General features: G+C 56.0%; 1 protein-coding gene across 15 annotated transcripts in view; it reads left to right on the top strand.

The window, feature by feature from the left end:
- The first annotated feature begins 2688 nt into the window (after positions 1-2688).
- HPSE2 (heparanase 2 (inactive)) overlaps positions 2689-19012 on the top strand; it is a 138955-nt gene continuing 122631 nt past the window's right edge. For 8 of the 15 annotated variants that reach the window (XR_016443676.1, XR_016443675.1, XM_090058787.1 and 5 more), the window contains exons 1-3: positions 2689-5536; positions 5670-6683; positions 6763-6920. Coding sequence is in view for 13 of the 15 variants with exons in the window: in XM_090058787.1 (XP_089914913.1) it covers positions 5012-5536; positions 5670-6683; positions 6763-6920 (1697 nt within the window). In the remaining 2 variants the exon portion in view is untranslated. Of the gene's footprint in view, positions 5537-5669; positions 6684-6762; positions 6921-7750; positions 7799-7936; positions 8154-14740; positions 14961-19012 lie in introns of those variants that run through there. The other 7 variants (XM_090058791.1, XM_090058790.1, XM_090058798.1 and 4 more) reach the window with 5 other exon arrangements.

Genomic DNA, 19012 nt, shown 5'->3' with positions numbered 1-19012 from the left:
TGCTCCACATCTTTCTTGAATTGTGGTGCCCAGAGCTCAGTGCAGTTTTCTAGCTGAGGCCTCACTAGTGCCAAGTCGAGTGGAAGGATTACTTCACATGTCTTGCATATGACATTCCTGCTAATGTCCCCGTGTTGGGTCTCTTTCGCAACAGCACGATGCTCTTGACTCGCATTCAGCTCGTGATCCGCTGGCACCCCCAGGTCCTTCTGCAGGACTGCCGGCTAGCCAGCTGTGCTCCACTGTGTACTTGCGCAGGTGATTTATTGCTGCCCAGGTCCTCTCCCTCTGGTTCCTTTTTCTTCTCTTCTTCACCCTTGTCCTTATCCTGGATGACTCCAATGTCTGGATGGATCGTGTCTAATGTGCTGCCACTCCTGGGGTCTGAGTCATGGTCTGCACTTCTCTGTGCATCCTCTGGTCGCTCTAGCGACTTTGTCTTCTCCAAACTTTGCTCGGGCTTGCTGGCCTGCAATCACCTTGATGTTGCTGGTTAGCAACTGTACCCCAGCAGTGCTCAGAGGTTGCGTTACGCCCAGTAAGAACCATATTTAAAATATGAAGTGAGCTAGGACTTCTGGCTGCTTGGTGCTTCAGCCCAGCAATGATTCTGACTTTTTCATTTACTTTTTGCCATTATCAGTCGACTCCGACTCCCGCGTGGTCTCTATGTGCAGCTCCACCCTCGCTGCCATGCTTGACTTGCATGCTCTTCTATCCTAGCACTTCATCTGTCCTCCCACTGCCCCTCTCTAGTCCACCGCTCACATCCACTTCCTTCAGTTTTGCTGATGGAATGCAGAACATCTCTGCAGAAAACGCAGACCGCATGCGCTTCCTTCCCTGCAAACGCCTTCCCTCCTCCTTCAGCTCTGCCACTTTCCTGGCTAAATTCTCCGATGGCAGAACGGATAGATCCCTGCCTTCGTTTTCAGGTCTTTTAAAGCTTTGATATTCCTGTCTCCATTTCTCCCTAAGGAAAATAAAGATAATTCTGCCTCACAGGCCTGGCAGGGAGTTGAGACATAGCGTCTGACCTTGGCAATAGAAACGTAAGCATTGCTGTTGCACTCTTCCTATATACACTTTTGACTACAGGAAATCTGCCACTTAATTTGTTTCCATCCAAGATGCAAAGAATAAAAACCGTTTAAGTCCATGACTACTATGCCTTGGCCTTCCGATCAGTGTAGAAGAGGTTTGTAAGCCAAGAGAGCATTCCCTAGCAGAGGACATTAAGGCTCGTTTGATGACTGTAATAGGCACTTCCTACATAGAAAGAGCAAAAGCCTCAATGGAAGGAATCTGCTGTGCTGTTACATGGTCTGATAACCACATCTTTACCACTTTCTATGCACTCCGCTTGCTCTCTGCCTCAGAAGTTGATTTGGGAAGATAAGTTACTCAGACTGCAGTAAAGGGCTTGCAAGGAAATGAATAAATAGAAAATCTGTTTGGAAAAAGCGTGCATGGGTAGTGTTTTCTCCTTTATTCTCACATACTGAATCTTCACCTTGCTTGTCTGCTGCTGCCTCTATTCCTAGGCCATCCATCACAGCTCACGTTTGCTGGGTAGGCTTTTACCCACAAAGAAATTACCAAGCAGACCTTGGAAAACATTCCTCTGTCCCTACACCTTACAGACCTATGGATGTGACCTCCACTAGCTATTTTCCTGGCCTCCATCTTAGTGATAGATGTTAAACCCCCACCCCCACGTTAGCTATCTGGGGGTCACTGCATTGGAGATGCTTGAGATGGAAAGAGGTCTTCTCACCTCTTTAGTCCTGTTCTGGTTAATGAAGGCTTTGTTCCTTACAACACCGTATCTAGTCCTAATAATACTAATAATACAACTCCGCTCTAGAGAGTGCTTCACAATACATCTCTGTGCAGAGGACTCTCTGGTTTGAAGCATCTCAGCTGATTGAGGCTTCCCCACGTCCTCTTGGGAGACGATTCACAGCCTGAACATCGCACTGTTCATGTCTCTGTATCAGCAGGGCCAAAATCCTCAGCAGGCATGTCACAGGATAAGCCCTGTGCCCTTCCCAAGTGCAACTCTGAGCCCCTTTCCCTACTCAGTCCCTCCCCAGTCTGCTGTGCCCCACAGAGGCTTTCTGTGCCACCGGTTGAGCAACCCTGCCCTAGACATTGAGCCTGAAATTGCCTTTATGCCTACTTCGTTGTAACCTCCTCACTTGGAGCACTCTAGGGAGCTGCTCCTTGTGTTTCTGTCTTTCAGAGACAACTTACCTTTGCTACCATGAGTCTGTCGCTCCATGGGGTGTTTTTACGGAGGTGCAGAGGAATCGAAGGAACCGCTAGTAACAGTTAGGTACGTCTGCAACAGTCTGCCGGATCCAGGCTTACGTTTACTGATGTCGTGATTTGAAATGTATATTAGTCACATGGTGTCAGACACTTTAAAAATACACCCACACACAGATGAGTCCCTGCCCCAAAGGTGTGTGTGTGTGTGGGGGAAAGCAGGTGAGAGGATGTGGAACTAGCTTTTAGGGAGCGAGAGGATTGTTGTTTGTTTGGAGATGCTGGGAAAATGCTTAATGTGTTTTTGGACAAACTCTTCAGGCATCCTCCTCCTCCTCCTTTGCTGTCCTCCCCCACTCCCCTTTCTCCATGGCTGCCATGGAGATTAAAAACAGCAAGTACAGCGTAAAGGGAAAATGGAGAAATTTATTTACAAATCTAACAAAGCCTTGGACTAAATGTTTACAGGCATAAAGAGTAAAAATGAGCCAGGTTTTCAAAAGTAATTATCATAATATAAGAAAGAAACAACACTTTTACCAGGACGGAGGAGAGGGGCCCAGGATTTCAGCTGGTGCAAACTGTTGCAGCCGCTGGTTCAGCTCTGGCCAGGAAAAGCAGAACAGCAGCAAAGGGCTGCTCCTCTCCTAACCGCGCCTGTGCCCAGGGAGAGCTCGTCCCGCATCTTGTTTTAGGACTCGGCACGTGGCACGTTCTGGGTGAAGACGTGCAGCCTGCGGACCTCTCTCTCTCCCCTGATCCCAGGATGCATCGGGAGGAGCTGCTGAAATCAGTGGGTAAAGCAAGTACAAGAGATGCGTATCAGGCAGTTTCTTCTCTGGTGAAGCATCTAGATCCCCTCAGGACTTCAGCTTCCTCCACCCATGTGTTTCCACCCAGTTCTCCTGGTCCCACAAACTAGCTTCCCAGCTGGGATCCTGGCTGGTGTCTTCCTTGTTGCTGTATGCGGCTGGCTCCGCCGGTGACCGCAGCCTCCCGGTGCATCTGTGCGGGCTGGCCTGGAGGGGAAGGACTGGCTGAGGAGAGCGTGACGAAGGAAGCGACAGAGGGAGAAGCGTTGTTTTCACTCAGCCTGCCCAGAGCGCCGATATTTCACCTTAAAACGTCATTTGGCTTTAGAGGAGATGCGCAGACGGCTGTCTGCAGCCACAGCACTCGGCCATCAGCTGCCACTGGCATGAAGGTGACTGAGGAACCCAAATCCCATTGAAAAAAGTGACTTAGGCACTTGGGAGACTTAGAAAAGAGCTTAGAGAAGAGATGCTGGAGGGGGGACATGATAAAGGTTTCCAAAATATTTAAATGGTGCAGATCAAGTCAGTAGGGATTTATTACTCGCTGTGTCACAAAACACAAACCTGATACTTAATAGTATCATTTTAAAACTTAGAGAAGGAGAGAGTTTTTTCTCCCATCTTTCTTTTTTCCACGTAGTGAGTATTTAACTTGTAGAAGCTGGAGGCTTAGCCCAGTTGAAAAGGAAATTGGACCCGTTCTTGGAGGCAGGTCCATCAGTGGGTATTGAGCATGGAGACGGAGGAAGCCTCTGAACTGGACCTGGCTAAAGCTCTGGCTGCTGGAAGCTTCAATGGGAGAGGAGCAGGGGTGGAAAATTATAGATGTGCCCTGTTCACCCTCCCCAAAGCATCTGCTCCACCAGCGAGAGGCAGGAGCCGGGCCTAAACGGCTGCAGCCAAGGCAGCGAGCATCCGTTCTTATGAGAAGTCACCTTTGAAAGTGGATTTAGGCTCCTAAGTCACTTGTGCCTGGTGGGAAATGTTACCAGAAGACTGGCTTTCTCTCTCCTAGAACCCGGTGGAGGGGACCGGTCCCCTCCCTGCCTCATGAAGCCAGGTGTCCGTGCCCCCAGAAGGCATCTGCTTTCTTCCCTGATGTCTGTCTGATCCAGACTGCCGTTGTGCGCCCATCACGGAGGCATTGCAGTCCGGTGTCCTCGCAGCCCTGTGGACCGTCAGGTGCCACCCCGCGCCCATGAGACACTTCTAGTCATGGCTTTCCATACACCAGTGGAGCTTGTTCCATGATGAAGCCTGTTTTTCAGGATTTCCTGCTCATATTTAGTAGAGTCAGATGTCTTTCTTCTTTTCCTCTCTAACTACACTGTGCTGTCCCTAAATCTGTTGTTGTCCCCGCAAAGCCCTGATTTTGAGAGCCTGATTTGAAAGCTGTTCCCTGCCCCCCCCACCCCGTACTCTCCGAGCCCCATTTTCCTAGTACTCTTCCTGGTGGAGAAAAACGTTGGCAGAGCAAGTGGCTCCCCGGGCTGTGGCAGCAAGAGCGCACCGGGAGGGGCCTGGACCTCTCGGAGCTGGGCTCTCCTCCAGGAGTGGCGCACACGGGGTGGTAAAGACGGAGCTGGCGGCCACAGAAACGTGTTGTTGTCAGGTCAGGAATGTCACTTAAAAGCCGCTTCCTTTGTTCTCCTGTGGCGTTGGTGCTCTGTGAGCCGAGCGATCAGGTTCTGCTCGGGGAGATTTCCTCCAGTACACACTGCTGCAATTAATTTTAACGTGGCTGTGCTGAAGGAGCCCCGTGGAAAGCTGGGCTGCATGTGATGTGAGAGATCCTGTATCCTTTGGAGCCGTGTCCCCAGCCCCGCTTCGCCTGGTTTCTCCCTGCCTGGCTTTTATAGAAGTGAGGAGAGAAATAAGGGGAGACACGTTTTGCCCGGATTCTCCATCTATCTGAAGCACGCCAAATGGCTTCATCAGCGTGCTGGAAACAGTATCTGAGGCGGCGCCGGGACAGGAGAGCAGCCCTATCAAAGGGAAAGCTGCGCTGGGCTCCAGACTTGTGGGGCCAAAGTCCATGTGCCTCTAATGGTTATTTTATACTGTGCAGGATTCACTTACATCATCTGCTTTGTGTAAACCTTCATCTCCCCACAAGCCAGCGCTCCGCCGTCTCCCTGAGCCGACAGGCCCCGAAGGCTGCAGTCCTGGGTTGCTATTATCTGCCCTTTGATGGCGGACCGCGCTGGTCCCGGGCAGCGGGCCCGCGTGCCGTTCTTGCGTTCGGATCGCCCTGGGCCCCTGGCGACGGAGACAGGCTCCCGCCTACCTGGCCAGCAGCTTCTCCGGGGCTATTTGTGCAACAAAGGGCCGTGCACGCAGCGAAGCCAGCGGGGCTTTCCTGCGGCGGCTCAGCCGGAGAGCGTTACAGCAAGGGAAACTTGGGGTCTGAGGAAAGCCCACTCGAGTCGGGGAAAAGCCTCGCGTGTCTTGTACGAAGCAGGCCACGCAGCTTTGAAGAGCAGGGTGGGAGGCGTGGAGGGTGGCTCTCATGGTCAGACTGTTTGCTAATGTCTCGAGTCTGACGGGCTTGGGAGCGATTTCCATGAATTGTTATCTTTACAGGGCAGCTGCCAGGGCCCTGGAGCCCAAACAGGCCCCGGCGCAGTGCGGCGCTGCAGAGCCCAGCGCCAGAGAGAAAGAAACCTTTCCCGCGGTCTCCCCGTGCCGGTGCAGAACCTGCCCGCCACGGGCTGCGGCGCCTGCAGGGAGTCCGAGCCGGCCGGAGATGCAAGCCTCGGCTCCCGGCGCGGCGGGCGGCTCAGCGAGCCGGCCAGGGAGGCAGGCCCGGATGCGAGGCGCCTTCCCGCCGGGGCACCTGGCCCCGCAGCGCGTCCCCTCCCGGCCCGGGAGCCCCGCGCCCGCGCCCGCGCCCCGCCCGGGGAGAGCCGCGTGCGCTCCGGGCGCCGCTGGCACCGGCCGGCCGGCCCGTCTGCGGCGGCCCCGCGCCAGGCGGGGCGGGGCGGGGCGGGGCCGGCAGGGGGCGCTGGGCTCCTGCCCCGGCTCTGCGCCCCGGGGCCGCCGGGCGCGGGCTCGGCCCCCGGCGCCGCACCTGGAGGCGCAGGTAGGGCGGGCGAGGCGCGGGCCCCCGCGCCGAGAGGGTTAAGCCGGGAGCCTGCCCTTACCTTGGAGGAGCGGCGCGGTGCCTGCAGCCGGCCCCCGCGAAAGGGGCGGCGCCGGGAGCCGCGTCTTGGCACCGGCCGCGGGAAGGCTGGGCAGGGGCGTGCGCTCCCTCCACCGCCCCGCGGCACGGCACGGCACGGCCCGGCCCGGCCCGGCCCGGCCGCGCGCCCGCCCGCACTCGCCACCAGCACCGCCCGGCATGCCCTGCCCGCGCTGCTGCCCCCCCGGGCTGCTCGCCCTCGTGGGCCCCGGCCTGGCGCTGCTGGCGCAGCTCGCCCTCGCCGCCCCGCCCGACCGGCGCGCCCCCCCCGCGGCCGCGGCGCCAGGTGCGAAGGGGCGGACGCTGGTGCTCCTGGACGTGAACACCAAGAGCGCCGTGCGGGCCGCCGGCGACAGCTTCCTCTCGCTGCAGCTCGACCCCTCCGTCATCCACGACGGCTGGATCGACTTCCTCAGGTAGGGCCGCCCGGCCGCGGGGCGCGGGGCGGCGGCGGGCGGCGACGCGGAGCCGCTCAGCGCCTCTCTCCCCTCCCAGCTCCCGGCGCCTGGTGACCCTGGCCCGCGGCCTGGCCCCCGCCTTCCTGCGCTTCGCGGGCAAGAGGACGGATTTCCTGCACTTCCAGAACGTGAAGAACCCGGCCAAGAGCCGCGGCGGGCCCGGCCCCGACTACTACCTCAAGAACTACGAGGACGGTGAGCGGGGCAGGGGCGGGGGCCCGGGACCCCCGGGGCGGCCCGGGGCCGGCAGGGGCAGGGGACGCCGGCGTCTGCCCCGCGCGTCGCGCCCGCCGCCGCCGCCGCGCCTTCTCCGCCTGTCCGAGCGCCCCGCCCGGTCCCGCGGGTCCTGCCCCGGGCTCGCCCGGCGGGGCCGGGGCCGGGGCCGGGCGCGGGGTGTCCGCGTGATGAGGATTATCGCTGCCTCCCCCCTTCCTCCGAGCCCCCGCCGCCCCGGGGTGCCGCTCCGTGCCGCGCCTCACCTGCGCCCGGCCTCGCCGCCCGCGCGGACACGCTGCTCCCGTCGCGCAGAGCTGTCCGATCCTGCTGTAAAGCATGTCAGCATCTCGGATGTTTTCCTGGCTACTGGCGTCGCCGCCTCCGTTCGTGCTGCTGTCTCTCTCTTCTGCGGAGAACTTTTCCAAGTGCCACTTTTCCCGGGACACTTTCTGCCAGCAATAATCAACACAAAGAAACTTCAGGCCCTATCTCTGCCCTCCAGCTAAGTAAAGCAGCAGCAGCAGCAGCAGCCGATAAGTACCAATAGAAAAGTAGCAATATTTTTGTTTCACACTTGTTTATTTTTTAAAATACTTTTTTGTAGCTCTGCAACTTAAAAGAGCCATTAGCTGAAGATTTTCCATAAGTAATTATTTAGGGAGCCAATTAATACCAGACAGATCCCAGTGGGCAGGTCTGTAGAAAAGAGGAAGTTTGCAGAGATCTCCTCAAAGAGGGAAGCACCGAATGGAAAAAGCAGGCACGTTGGCCAGTTTTCTGATCCTTTTCTTGCTTCTCTCCAAACTTAGATTGGATCTTGCTCCCTGGCACCTTGGTATCTTGCTGCTCCCCGGCAGGTGGGACTTGTCACGCCATTTTTTTTCGGTCTCTCCGTATCTTGTTTTCTTGTTTCACGGTGGTGGGGGGGGGGGGGGTGTTGCTACCTGTGTCCAGGCCACCCTACCATCTCCAGGGAAGATTTTGTCTTTTGACAGACAGTTTAAGAGCCAAAGCCAACTGTGGTCTGGCATCTCGAGGAAGAATAGAGCTGCGGACAGTGTTTATGCAAAACATTTGTAGAAACGAATGCTGCTGCTTTAACCCACAGGTCAGCATTTCAACAACCGGCGGCAGAGAACTTACACTTACTAAATGTCTTCACAAGGGCTTTTCAGGTTGGGGAATGACTGAAAGCTTTTGTTCCTTCAGTTTTCCTCATGGCAATAAAGTTGAAATGTAGCAGCCCTTCAAAATGAAGTTTCTCATAGAAGTTGTAACCACAGGTCTTAACTTTTCATCACTTAAATGTGGAACAGAACCATTGCGAATGCGGGTCAAGGCAGGAGGGGACACATGTGGTGCGTATCAGGGATCAGTGTAAATCAGAAAGGTGTAGTAAAGGGGATTTCCTGCCTGGAAGCCAAGGTTTCTTATTTGTTCCTAAGATCTCTATGCGAGCCCCACGGCCGGTAGCTCTCATTTAATCAGAGAGGATCTTTTGTGCTGTGCTGCACCAAGGGCTTCGCCGGAGGGATCCAGCTCTCCGAAACGAAATCCTGATGCCACCTCGCCGTGCCCTGGCAGCCACGTTATCTTGGAGGGCTCGGTGGGCATCCCCGGGGGGCCTTGCGGCAGGGGTACCCAAGGAGGCCCCCTGGAACGAAGGCTCCGTGGTGTCGGGCACTGAACCGCACGCTGCAGGGAGGGCCTCTGCTCCGCGGTCTACCCCAGCCTCGTGGCTGAAGGGGGAGTCCGGCAGGCAGTGTGGGGGTGGGACGGGGCTGCAAAAGTCACCTTACTGACCCCTTTTCGCCCCCTGTTAGGTGGGGGTTTCTGCTTTTTTTTGTCTAAGCTCAGACACAATGGGTTTGTCTGGGCTGGTTTGCACAGGGCTGATCCTGCCTCAAGCAGGGCTGGGACTAAATGTGAGCTGTGGAGCTCCCTTCCAGCCCCACGTCTCCGATTCTGGGGCTCTGTGATTTTGAGAGGCCGGTGTCTGGCATTTAACATGGGTTACTGAGGCTGAGGTGGGATGATGGGGGAAAAGCAGGAGAAGACGTTGGAAGGGGTTGGGGTGCTACCGCAGGGAAGGCAGCGTGGGACTCTGCAGTGCAGCTCTTGTGAAGGGTTGTACATCTATGTATAAGAATATATATGCACAAATATAAGAATTTACATCTGTGCCGAAGGCATCCCAAGAGGCCACCCAGGACTCATCTCTGGGACCCATCTAGGTGGAGGCCGCCTGGCAGGTGGGTGTTTATGGCGCTGTGGCAAGCGCCGGCCCAGCCATGGTGTTAGTCTTCGTTTTCCGGAGGGAGGGCATGTGGACTTGTCTGCGATGCATTGGCCAGCTTTTCCATTGAACCCTGTGGCGAGTATTTTGGGTTCAGGATTTCAGATCCCGTAGTAACAGGACTCAACAAAAAATGGGATGAGTCCCTCGCTGTGGAGCGGAGTGTGTGTGGAAGTGGGAGTTCTGGCTTTGAGTATAGGGCAGGAGCGGGGCTGAACGGACGTGGCTCGATCCCCCCAGCGGCACAGACTGTCGTTTCACTGTGTGCGTGGAATCGCGGCGTTCTCACGCGGGATGGGCCCTCTGGCATTTGGTGGAAGGAATAAACAGATGATCTTCACTTGCCTGTGTGGAGCCAGCCTTGCCCCGGGGAGCTGCAATCAGTGGCCAGGTGGGGACGTGGCAGTACCCAGGCAGGGAGAACGAGGTCGTGAGGCCTGGAGGGCCACTCATTCAGGCACATGCATGTCTGCGGGTCCAGAGGCTTGCGTGTTGCTTTATTTCAAGGCACTCCCGTTTGTAGGCAAGGCTGCCGGAGGGCTTTGAGGAGTGACAGGGACAAGGTGCAGGCTTATCAGGCAGAAATATCTGTGAGGAAGTGGTTAATGAAACGGTGGGAGAAAGGGATGAAATGTCCATCAGGGCCGCATCGCTGGAGGAATGGGCTCGGAGGGGCTGAAAGAGCAGTGCTTTGGATTCATGGACCTCAGGCCTCTTCTGCGTCTGCCCTCCCGGTCTGGGATGCGGGGCTCTGGGGCCTGGCTCCCAAACACCCCTCGTTGTGGGCTGAGGCGGCTGGAACAGACTGGCTTCGCCACCTCAGCTGGAAGGGACGGGCTGATAAAGAGTCCTTGCAAAATTGTTTTGTAGCATTGCCGGTGAGGACACAGCTGCAGTAGCATAACCTATAATAGCAACTAAACAGCACTTTGTGGACTTTTCTCCTCTTCCTGGCACCTGTATGTTCACATTTCTATCTGTGCCAGTCTCTCTCTGAATCCTGCATAGAAATGTCCATTGTGCAGCCTGCAGCAGTCTTTGCTGTTGCTGGTACAACTCTTTTCTAGACTGTCCGTGCTAAGCATTGGTGAACCACAGAGGACAGAAGCCACCTCTGCCTGCCCTAAAATCATTTGGGAGCAGGGGTGCTTCCCCGTCTCTAGGGCTCAGCTCTAAAAAGTTGCTGTGTGCTGAAGTGCAGCTTCAAAGTCTCAGTCTGGCGGCATATTTCTTTTAAATTTGAAAAAAAGGTGCAATTTCTGGATTAATAGACCCAGGCACTGACTGTGAGGGCTAACACAACCGAGAAAGTCTTTAAATGTGTAGCCCATTAAACTTTACTGTGGACTAGTTGGTGCTTATTTATAAAACAATGAGCAAAGGAGCCCAGGCAGCGAAGGAGGTGAGTCATGGAAAGGAGGAGCCTCAACCCCCTCGTTCCCTGGGGTGGATGCAGGCCAGCTTGCTGCCACTTTGCCTTTTTTCAATTAAATTAACAAAGCCTGGATTTATTATTCCTGAAACATCCTGAACTGGCTGGAGCCCTCTCTGCTCAGAACAGGGGCGGCCCGTAGAGAGGCCCTGGACTCGCAAGGCTGCCCTGCTTCAAAGGATTCCCGCTGGAAGTGGGGAGTCCTGTCCTCATGGTCGTCCGCTCTTTGGCACCTTGTCCAGGGCCATGAAATGCTTGGGTGTGTTTTGTGACACAGACACCTGTTTTTTGGGAAGTGGAGCCCCATATAATTGTCAGATGGCGGTGCCAGGGTGGATTTGAGCTAGCAAACATAGTGGCTGGAAAATGCAGAGGGGAAACAAACTTCAGACAAAAGCCAGAAGCCAGTTCTGGGAAATTTTCACAGCTTTTGCCTTCCTCCATTTTCCCAGTGTGGAGAGGAAGGGCCACGTATCTCTGTGCCAAGTTCCACGCGTAGCTCATCCAGGCGGATTCCTCTAGCAGACAGAGCTCGGATGGAGAGAGACCCTTTGAGGCCTGAATCGGAGGTTCATTGCTGTATCCTAGTCTGAGCGCGGTGTGTTGAGGTACAGGCGCTTGCCCACCATGATGAGGGAGAGTCTGAACACCTAAGACACGGCAGGCGAGTAGACTATTTGTGTGTGAACCATGTCCACGAGCCTGAGGAGGGCATTGCACTGGCTTGTGCAGATGTTAAGTGCTTCGCAGCCTTTCCCTTAAGATGCCTGCCTGTACTTCTGAACCATGACCAGAAACAGCACCAGCTCTCTCGGTCTTGGACCTCTCCTGACTAGAAAGTGCTAATTGCAAGGAGTCGTGCAGTGGGCGAGAACAAAGCTGCTGCTCATTCTTTTGCACTTGCAAGTTGATGAGTTCCCAGGTGCACCCCACAGCAGAAGGTGTGGGGTGTGGTGGCACGGGCCTGCTCTGGCCCTGGGGAGGTGCCCAGACTTGGAGAAGACGGTGGCCGAGCCCATCCCAGTGCAAGCTGTGACCACCAGCAGCAGCAGGGAGAGCAGAGCCTGAGCTCCGGTTCCCAAGTGAAATTTATGCGAGCGTCCTCGGCTCAGCCTCGAGATGTCTGTGTTTCACAGTTGTCTCCAGGATGCCGTGCTTTTGTTGTGTACGGGGCCCTTAGACGCCGAGTCGGAGAAATAGCAAATGTCCAGAGGCATGTGGCTGGTTGTGTGCTTGGGGTTAGAAGTGACATTTTCTGTCCTTGTTAATTGTCTGTCTGCCACCCCAGGGACTCGCTCCCTTCTCCGATTTCACAGCCCTACCCGCTGTTTTTAATCATTGCCGTGCCTGCTTCTTCCCTCCGACCTGGTGAAGAATGCCTTGTGTTTGAACACTCGTCTAACTTCATCCCAGCCGGGCAGCTGGTGCAATAAAAGATATCGCCCCAAAGACCCTTGCCCTGTGCACGGTCTGACCTTTACCCTCCAGGCCAGTCTGGACACCCTCACTTCACAAGTTGTTTTCAGAGGGGTACTGCCTGAGAAACCTAGTCTCCAAGTTGTCCTTTAGCCATGTATAAATATAATGCACCACTTCCTTTAACTGGCAAGTCTGTTTCTTGCATTTGGTGAGCTGGGACATCGTGGTCGCTGCCCCTCTGGCTCTTGGACTCGAGCACCTCCCTGCAAGGTGCTGAAATAGCCATCTTTCTCCTCAGCCCACGGGAAAACCAAGTTGGTGAGTTTTTTCCTAGCTGCCACGGTGAAATTAGTACAGGAGATGGCACGAGTGGGGTTAAATCAGGGGAAATAATATTCCTGAATGCTCTGCTGGTCCCAGGAGGGAGTCACCGTCCTTGGGCTGCTCCGTAACCTGGTGTAATGGGCAGCAAGCCTCAGCCACTGTTTCCTTGTCGCAGCTGCAGTGACCAGCCCCTGCCCCGCTGCCCGGCTCCTCGTGCAGGGAGTCCGGCGTCCTGCTGCTGCAAGCGCCACTCACGGCCCCATGTATAAACACTGCTTGTGGGAGGCACTTCCAGACCCTCACTTCGCTCATGCTTGCAGACCTTTTAATTTCCAGCCTACATCTATCAGCAGCCAGCTTGTTCCCCCTGGTTCTCATGCCAGCATTGTCCTTGAGCTGACGTGGTTCTCGTCTTCCCTTGGTGCTTAGCCCGGGTGTATCTGTAAAGCGTGCTGCTTTCCCTCTCAGCCTTCGTTCTGCTGGGATAAATGCACCTTGTCTCTCACTCTCTCCTGTGTTTTGTCTGAGTAAAGATCTGGCATCTGCAGCCGCTCCCGGAAAGGGAATGAACCCAAGCTCAGCTGTAAGGGTGCCTCCGTCTTGAGTTTTGCAGGACAGCCCAAAGTATCATCATCCCATTGTATAGATAATATCATTTCTAGCACAATTGAATGTAAAGCCCAGATCCATAATGTAGCAAATAACATCTAGCATCAGCTACTCTGCCTTTCGGAGAGTGCGTGCCTATTGTGTGTGCTTGCTGGTCCCTGTGTACTTCTGCTCGGACTTTAGATCAGTGGTTCTCAACCTCCCTAAACCCCGGGCCCCGCTTGGAAAGTGCCAGCTCTTCCTTCTCTCTTCCTTTCTGATTACAGAAAAATACTGGAGTAATTCTTCCTCTTGCAAAGAACTCAAAGACCACAGCGGAGCAGAACGGTTTTGGCACTGGATTTCTCTTTGAAATCTCTGGGTGTATCCTGTGACTCTTGTGTGCACACCTAACAGTGCTGACATTGCGCGGTGCCCCGCGGCACCCTTGAAAGGCTCTCGAGGCAGCCCCGGGGCTGTGGCACCAGGGTGAGAACCGCTGCTCTAGGCTGTGCTCCTTTCTCTGAGCCAAGACCAGAGCTCAGGAGAACTCACCCAGCATTTCACGCTGTCCAGCAAATACCTGGGGAACCTGCTTGCAAAAGGTGTGACTTTTGCCTGTCCTTGCCTGCTCTGCCTGTGAGAGAGCACCGTTTCCCAGTGCCCGTTACGACCGTAGCTTGAATGGAGGCAGCGAGTGCTGCAGTCCTCGTGTCGGAGGCTGCTGCTGATCGGCTCGAGGAGAACAATATGTGGCAGTATGATTAAATGCTGTAAGGTCATGCATCCCCTCGGGAATTAAGGTTGAAATGGCAATTATGGTTCTGAAATGTTCTGATCAGCACCTTTATCAGCACCAAAATCGTAGCTGATTTACTGCATTTTTTTAGAGGAGATGTGGTTGCATGAAACTAATTTGAGAATATGCAAACTAGCTGATTTGAATAATGCGTCCCTCCAACAGCAAGTATCTAGTCTTGTTTGTTGAGAGAGGCAGTCTCTCCAGTCCTGACCCCCCAACATCATGAGACGGGCTCCAAAATTAATACTTTTAAAAAATGGTAAACTTTCTTCTCCTTAGTTTCTGAGCCTGTCAGATGTCCTGCCTTTGTATCTTGAAGTATTCCAGCCCACTTCTGGGGGCTAAGAGCATTTTTAAAAATAAAAGTCTGGGTGGAACTTTAAGAAAAACACAAACTATTTGCCTTTCTGGGTAGGAGAGATTTGGCAATGGGAAGAGCTCCCCATGCGTATGAATCTGGGCCATGGTGATCAGAGAGGGGAAAGACCCATTGGTGTGTTGGGTGCTGCTGGGGCAGGGAAGACCCCCCTTTGCATCCATCTGATTTGATTTGTTGTCCAGTGAAATGAAGCGTCCCCAGGTACCTGGCTGGTTAGTGCGTTTTATTTCACTGCCCTTCTTCCTGCAAACGTCGCCGTCTGCCTCCTGGGAGGAGGGGGGGCACTGCTGATGCAGAGGGAGCTGCTTGGGCAGGAAAAGCCCATTGCTACTTTCTTGTCTCTGCTGTATAAAATAGCAAACTGTCCAGCTGCAGGTGTCCACAGGCGTCGCTCTCTGACCATGGGCAATGGTGCAGTCGAGCGCCTGGATCCCGACAGGTTAGCTACGTCCGGTGGGGGAATGAGGCCACGAAGACTGGCAGCTTGTTACCCGCTGTTTCTGGTTCACGTCCAAAATTCTCTTAGAAAATTTTCCTTTTGTGTGTTGCTTCTTTCTAGGCAGCAGAGCCTCATCCCCTCCCTGGAGATGCAGTTCGTCATGCCAGCGCGCACACAGCAAGCCCCCCCCCCCGAGTAGCAGCTGCTTGACCCTGGCAGCTAGGCTTGGCCCCTGGTCAACCTGCTTACAGCCCTGGTTGCACCACAGTCAATGGGCACGTTGTAAACCTCGGGACAGATGCGTTTGAAACATCATTAAACTGGTGCTAATGTCACCAACCTTTGTTTTTACCAGCATGTTTGATAAGCATTACGATTTGCCGTGAACTGGCCTGTGTGTCTGCGTCTGATCTCTGCTGGGAGCGGCACTGCGCAAAACCGCCTTGCTCGTTTCCAGAAATGGAAAAGCTCATTCAGTCACTGCTTAAATTGATCTTTTCACTTCTTTTGCTAAGACTAAAAAGTCTAAACAGCCTGCGGGCCCGTATGCTGTGGAGGATGGCTAAGGTAGCCACTTGTTGCTGTGGATGCTCGAGTCCAGTGGGCCCAGACCCCAGGAGGAGAGCAGCTCAAACGAGGAGGTTGTACACGGGGGTCTTGAAAACCCCTGCATGCCCCCTTGTCCTGGGTGCCTGTGCCCTGGCCCAGGCCCCGGGGGCAGGCAGCAGAGCATGAAGGGCTTTCTGATTTCCGCTGCAGCAGCAGGGAGGAGGGCCAGGCGCTGGGAGGGTGGAGACGCCCCCACTGCAGGGGGGTGGTGACAGAGAAGTCCCCAGGGCTGGGCCTCTGCCCTCAGGCAGTTTTAGGACAGCTTACAGCAGCTCTGACTGAGGAGCTGGCTCGGCATGCGGGTTTCTGTTGCAGCAGAAAGGGCGGCTGCTCTCTGCTCTCGCCCATCACTTAGAGGTACCAGCTACGGGTTTTGTGGGCAGCCAGTTGTCCTGTTAGCCCACCGTGCTTGGTGTCTGCAGAGTAGATGCTGGCACGGGGGGGTACGCACGTTCTCTGAAGCTCCTGGAAGCAAAACCTTCCTGAGAAATAGCTCCCGGCACCATGGAGGGGGCAGAGGCACTGTCCAGGAGTGAGGCGGGAGTGCACAGGGTCTCCTGTTTCCCTCCAGGCGGGAGGTGCTGTGGTACCCAGGTGTATGGGGAAATGATGGAGCACGAGTTACCTTGTCCAGGGGGCTGGCTGGTTCACTGAGCCAGATGCTCGTGCTGCCTGGCCCAGCAGCCTGGCGGGGGACTCTGGGCACCGCGAGCCCTCTGCATTTTTCCCTGCACGTTGAAACCGGGTCCCCAGGACGTTCTTGTCCTGCAGTCAGCCGCAGCTCACCTGACCTGCCACATGGGTGTGCTCCCTTCATACTGCATTAGGGATGCGGCTGCACCATCAATTCTGCTGTGCAGCTGTACACAACGCGCTGCGTTAGCAGCGAGAGCGCGCGCAGCCGGAGCCTGCCAGCCCCCGGCCTGGGGAGCCCCCCGGGTGCAGGTGACAGAGCCAGCTTTGCAGGGGTGTTGCCTTCCTCCTCCGAGGGAGCTCTGCACAGGGCGCGATGCGTTGTGTGCAGGATGGACTGCCGGTCCAGGGCTGCAGGGTGACATTCCCCAGGAGCTATCGCAAGCCTCTCCACCTTCCCTTCAAAGGGCATTTCTTTGTGCTGCTGTGTGTAAGGTACGGAGGGCAACGTGTGTATCCAAGAAAGCACCCCCTGGCAGGGAGACACTCCAGTGCACACCCGTCTGCCCCCAGGAGAGGACAAGCAAACAAACAACATGTGGTAGACGTTAGTCACATTGCATAACGCACGACTGGAAGGCGCTCGGGTACTGCGGCAGCGAGCGCGGAGGAAAACCGATGGGGAGCCCAGCAGATTAAGATACTTGAAACGCCCTGCAGAGCTGACACTGCCTGGCTGCCCAGCAGAGCTCGCCGGCGTCCCCAGCTCCCGTTGTCCCTTCCCGATGGCCCTGCGCTCTGCAGTCTTTGTTCCGCTTTGCTTTAAAGCAATTTAAATGCAGCTCTGAGAGGTCCCATGGGTTGTCGGGAGGGGGCAAGAACTGTAACAGGTCCATATTTCTTGGGAGCTGATGCACTGGAGAGCTTAACAACTGCTGCTCAGTCTTCCTGCCTGTATCTGCTTGTGGAGGTGCTTGGAGCTGGAGGGTGGCCAAGGTGCCCACCTGAGTTTGTGCGGCCCTGGGCGCTCAGGGGGCACTGGTTTCCCAAGGTGTTGCTGTCATGGAAATAACAAATAACTCCTCCTGGTAGACGTGTACCAGCGGGGCCGCGTGGGGGTGAGCCTGGTGCCCCGAGGATTGCCGCTCTGTGTTGCCTGGCTCCGCTCCAGCTTGGGAGTTAGCCGCTCCTTGGCTCCTGGCAGGTGCCTTCCCTGCAAACCTCCCCACAGCTCTGGGGAGACAAAAACCATCCCCTTCTCTCCCCAGAAGACAGGTGTGGACAGAGCAGTAGTGCCCCACCACCCTGCTCGCCAGGACACTGCGCCAGTTTCCTGGGATGGCCTGGTTGTCACGTGGCCTCTGCCGCTCTCCAGGCCGTGCCCCACAGGAAGGAGGCCGTGTCCGAGGGTGCAGCACCGGCTCCTGCCCAGAGCGAGAGCTGCTGGGCAGGCCCTCATCTCGCTCCTGCTGTGCAGTGCACTCTTCGCTGGAGCCAGGAACATCGCGCCCGGGCCGGGAATGAGATGCCCCCCCCGCCTGGCAGACCCCTGGCGTGCCGGGCTGAGCCCATGGGCCGGCACAAACAGCAGTCGGTGGTGAATCTGCGGCTGTTCTTGCTCCTGACTGTGCGTGATGGGTTTGGGCATCACAGGAGCAGAGGGCTGGGGCCCAAGAAGGAGGGGGGTTGGGGCCTGGGAGGGAGCCTGCGTGAAGGAGGCAGCTCGAGAGGGGCCGTGTTCCCTGAATGGCTCCCACTCCTCCCTGGATTCAGAAACGCTCGAGAGCTCCTGGGTTTGCACATGCCACAGCTGAGGGCTCGGCACTGACTTGGAGTCGAGACCGACCCTGAATGAAGAACCAGCATCACTTCCCCAGCACCCGGGTGCTCCCTGCAGCTTTCCGTGCCCCCACAAACCTGGCCCAGCCCTGCCGGCGTTGGGGTCGTGGGGCTAGAGAGCAAAGCGGGAGTGGGGCAGGCCGAGGCTGGAGGAGGTCCCGGCTCGCATTACTTCCCAACAGCGTGAGCGGTCTACGGGGCAGGATGCTGGGTTGCACGGCAGCATGGAAAGCAGGTCAGGTTATTGCTTCCAGACGGGATGGGGATGGGGAGGGGATGGTGGATGCCGGTACAGCTGGGGTAAGAAGTAAAACCCACGAGGCTCCTGCGCTGTGTGACTGGGGCAGGGTTTGCATATCTGAGATGAGAGCACGTGTCTGAGCTAAGACTGGGCAGGTCCCCAGATTATCAAACACCCGCTGCTTTGTGTCCACATCAATCCTTGATGTAGGAGTGGGCACCTTAGCTTCAGGGTTGCTTTCCCAGGAGCCCTTGGAAGACTAGTCCAGGCTAGGTGCGATGGGGTTGCAAAGGCAGTCGCTTCCCCTGCCCCGACCTTTCTGCAGCTGACAGGAAAGATCTGTGCAGCTCTGTGTGGCACCGGGGGGGCCAGTGTCAGCAGGAAGGGTATGCTAGGGTGCGTGAATTGCTCTGCCAGCCTTCAGGGCCATGTGTGACAGACCAGGATGTTCATAGGTAGGCCACGTCAGCATGCAAGGACCTCGCCAGAAACCACCCCCGGGGCATTGAACATCGCGTGTGGCTGAGCAGCGAGGGTGAGGCTGGAGGGGAATGCCTTCTGCTCTGGCTGCCGGCGTATTTCCAGCGTGCATCTCTGCAGCTGTCCTGGGACTGGAGGGCACCTGGGGAGCAGGGCTGGCGCCTGTCCTGGGGCATGGAGGTGCCGGCCGGAAGAGAGCAGGCACCTGCTCAGATTTAGCTCAGCTCAGCGAGTGGCCTCTGCAGACTTGTTTTCTCCTCTCCGGAGCAGGCAGGGTGGCCACCCCTTGCTTCTCTCTCTGTTCTTTCCCTTCGCTGTCCTGTGGCCCAGTCAGGGGAGTAATTTTGTGTGGGGATGTCACGGGACAGCTGTGCCACAAGCTATGGCATGACCTGTGAAACACCGACAGAAGGCAGGGTGGAGCTGCACCTTGCACACTAACTGAGTCGGAGCGGCAGAAGCATTTGCAGAGCTCACTTCAGTTGCTGTGGAAGATGTGATGAAGTGAGCGCTTACTCATCAAAGCTTATACTTATGCATCTCTGATCCAGTTAGCCTAGAAGGCACATCTCTACCCTGGCTTCAGACTC

This window comes from Crocodylus siamensis, chromosome 7, assembly GCF_052110815.1.
Source record: "Crocodylus siamensis isolate JL-2025a chromosome 7, ASM5211081v1, whole genome shotgun sequence".
In the NCBI taxonomy this organism is placed as follows: domain Eukaryota; kingdom Metazoa; phylum Chordata; order Crocodylia; family Crocodylidae; genus Crocodylus; species Crocodylus siamensis.
The sequence above is the reverse complement of the archived record's forward strand: the minus strand, read 5'-3'. Positions and strand labels throughout refer to the sequence as shown.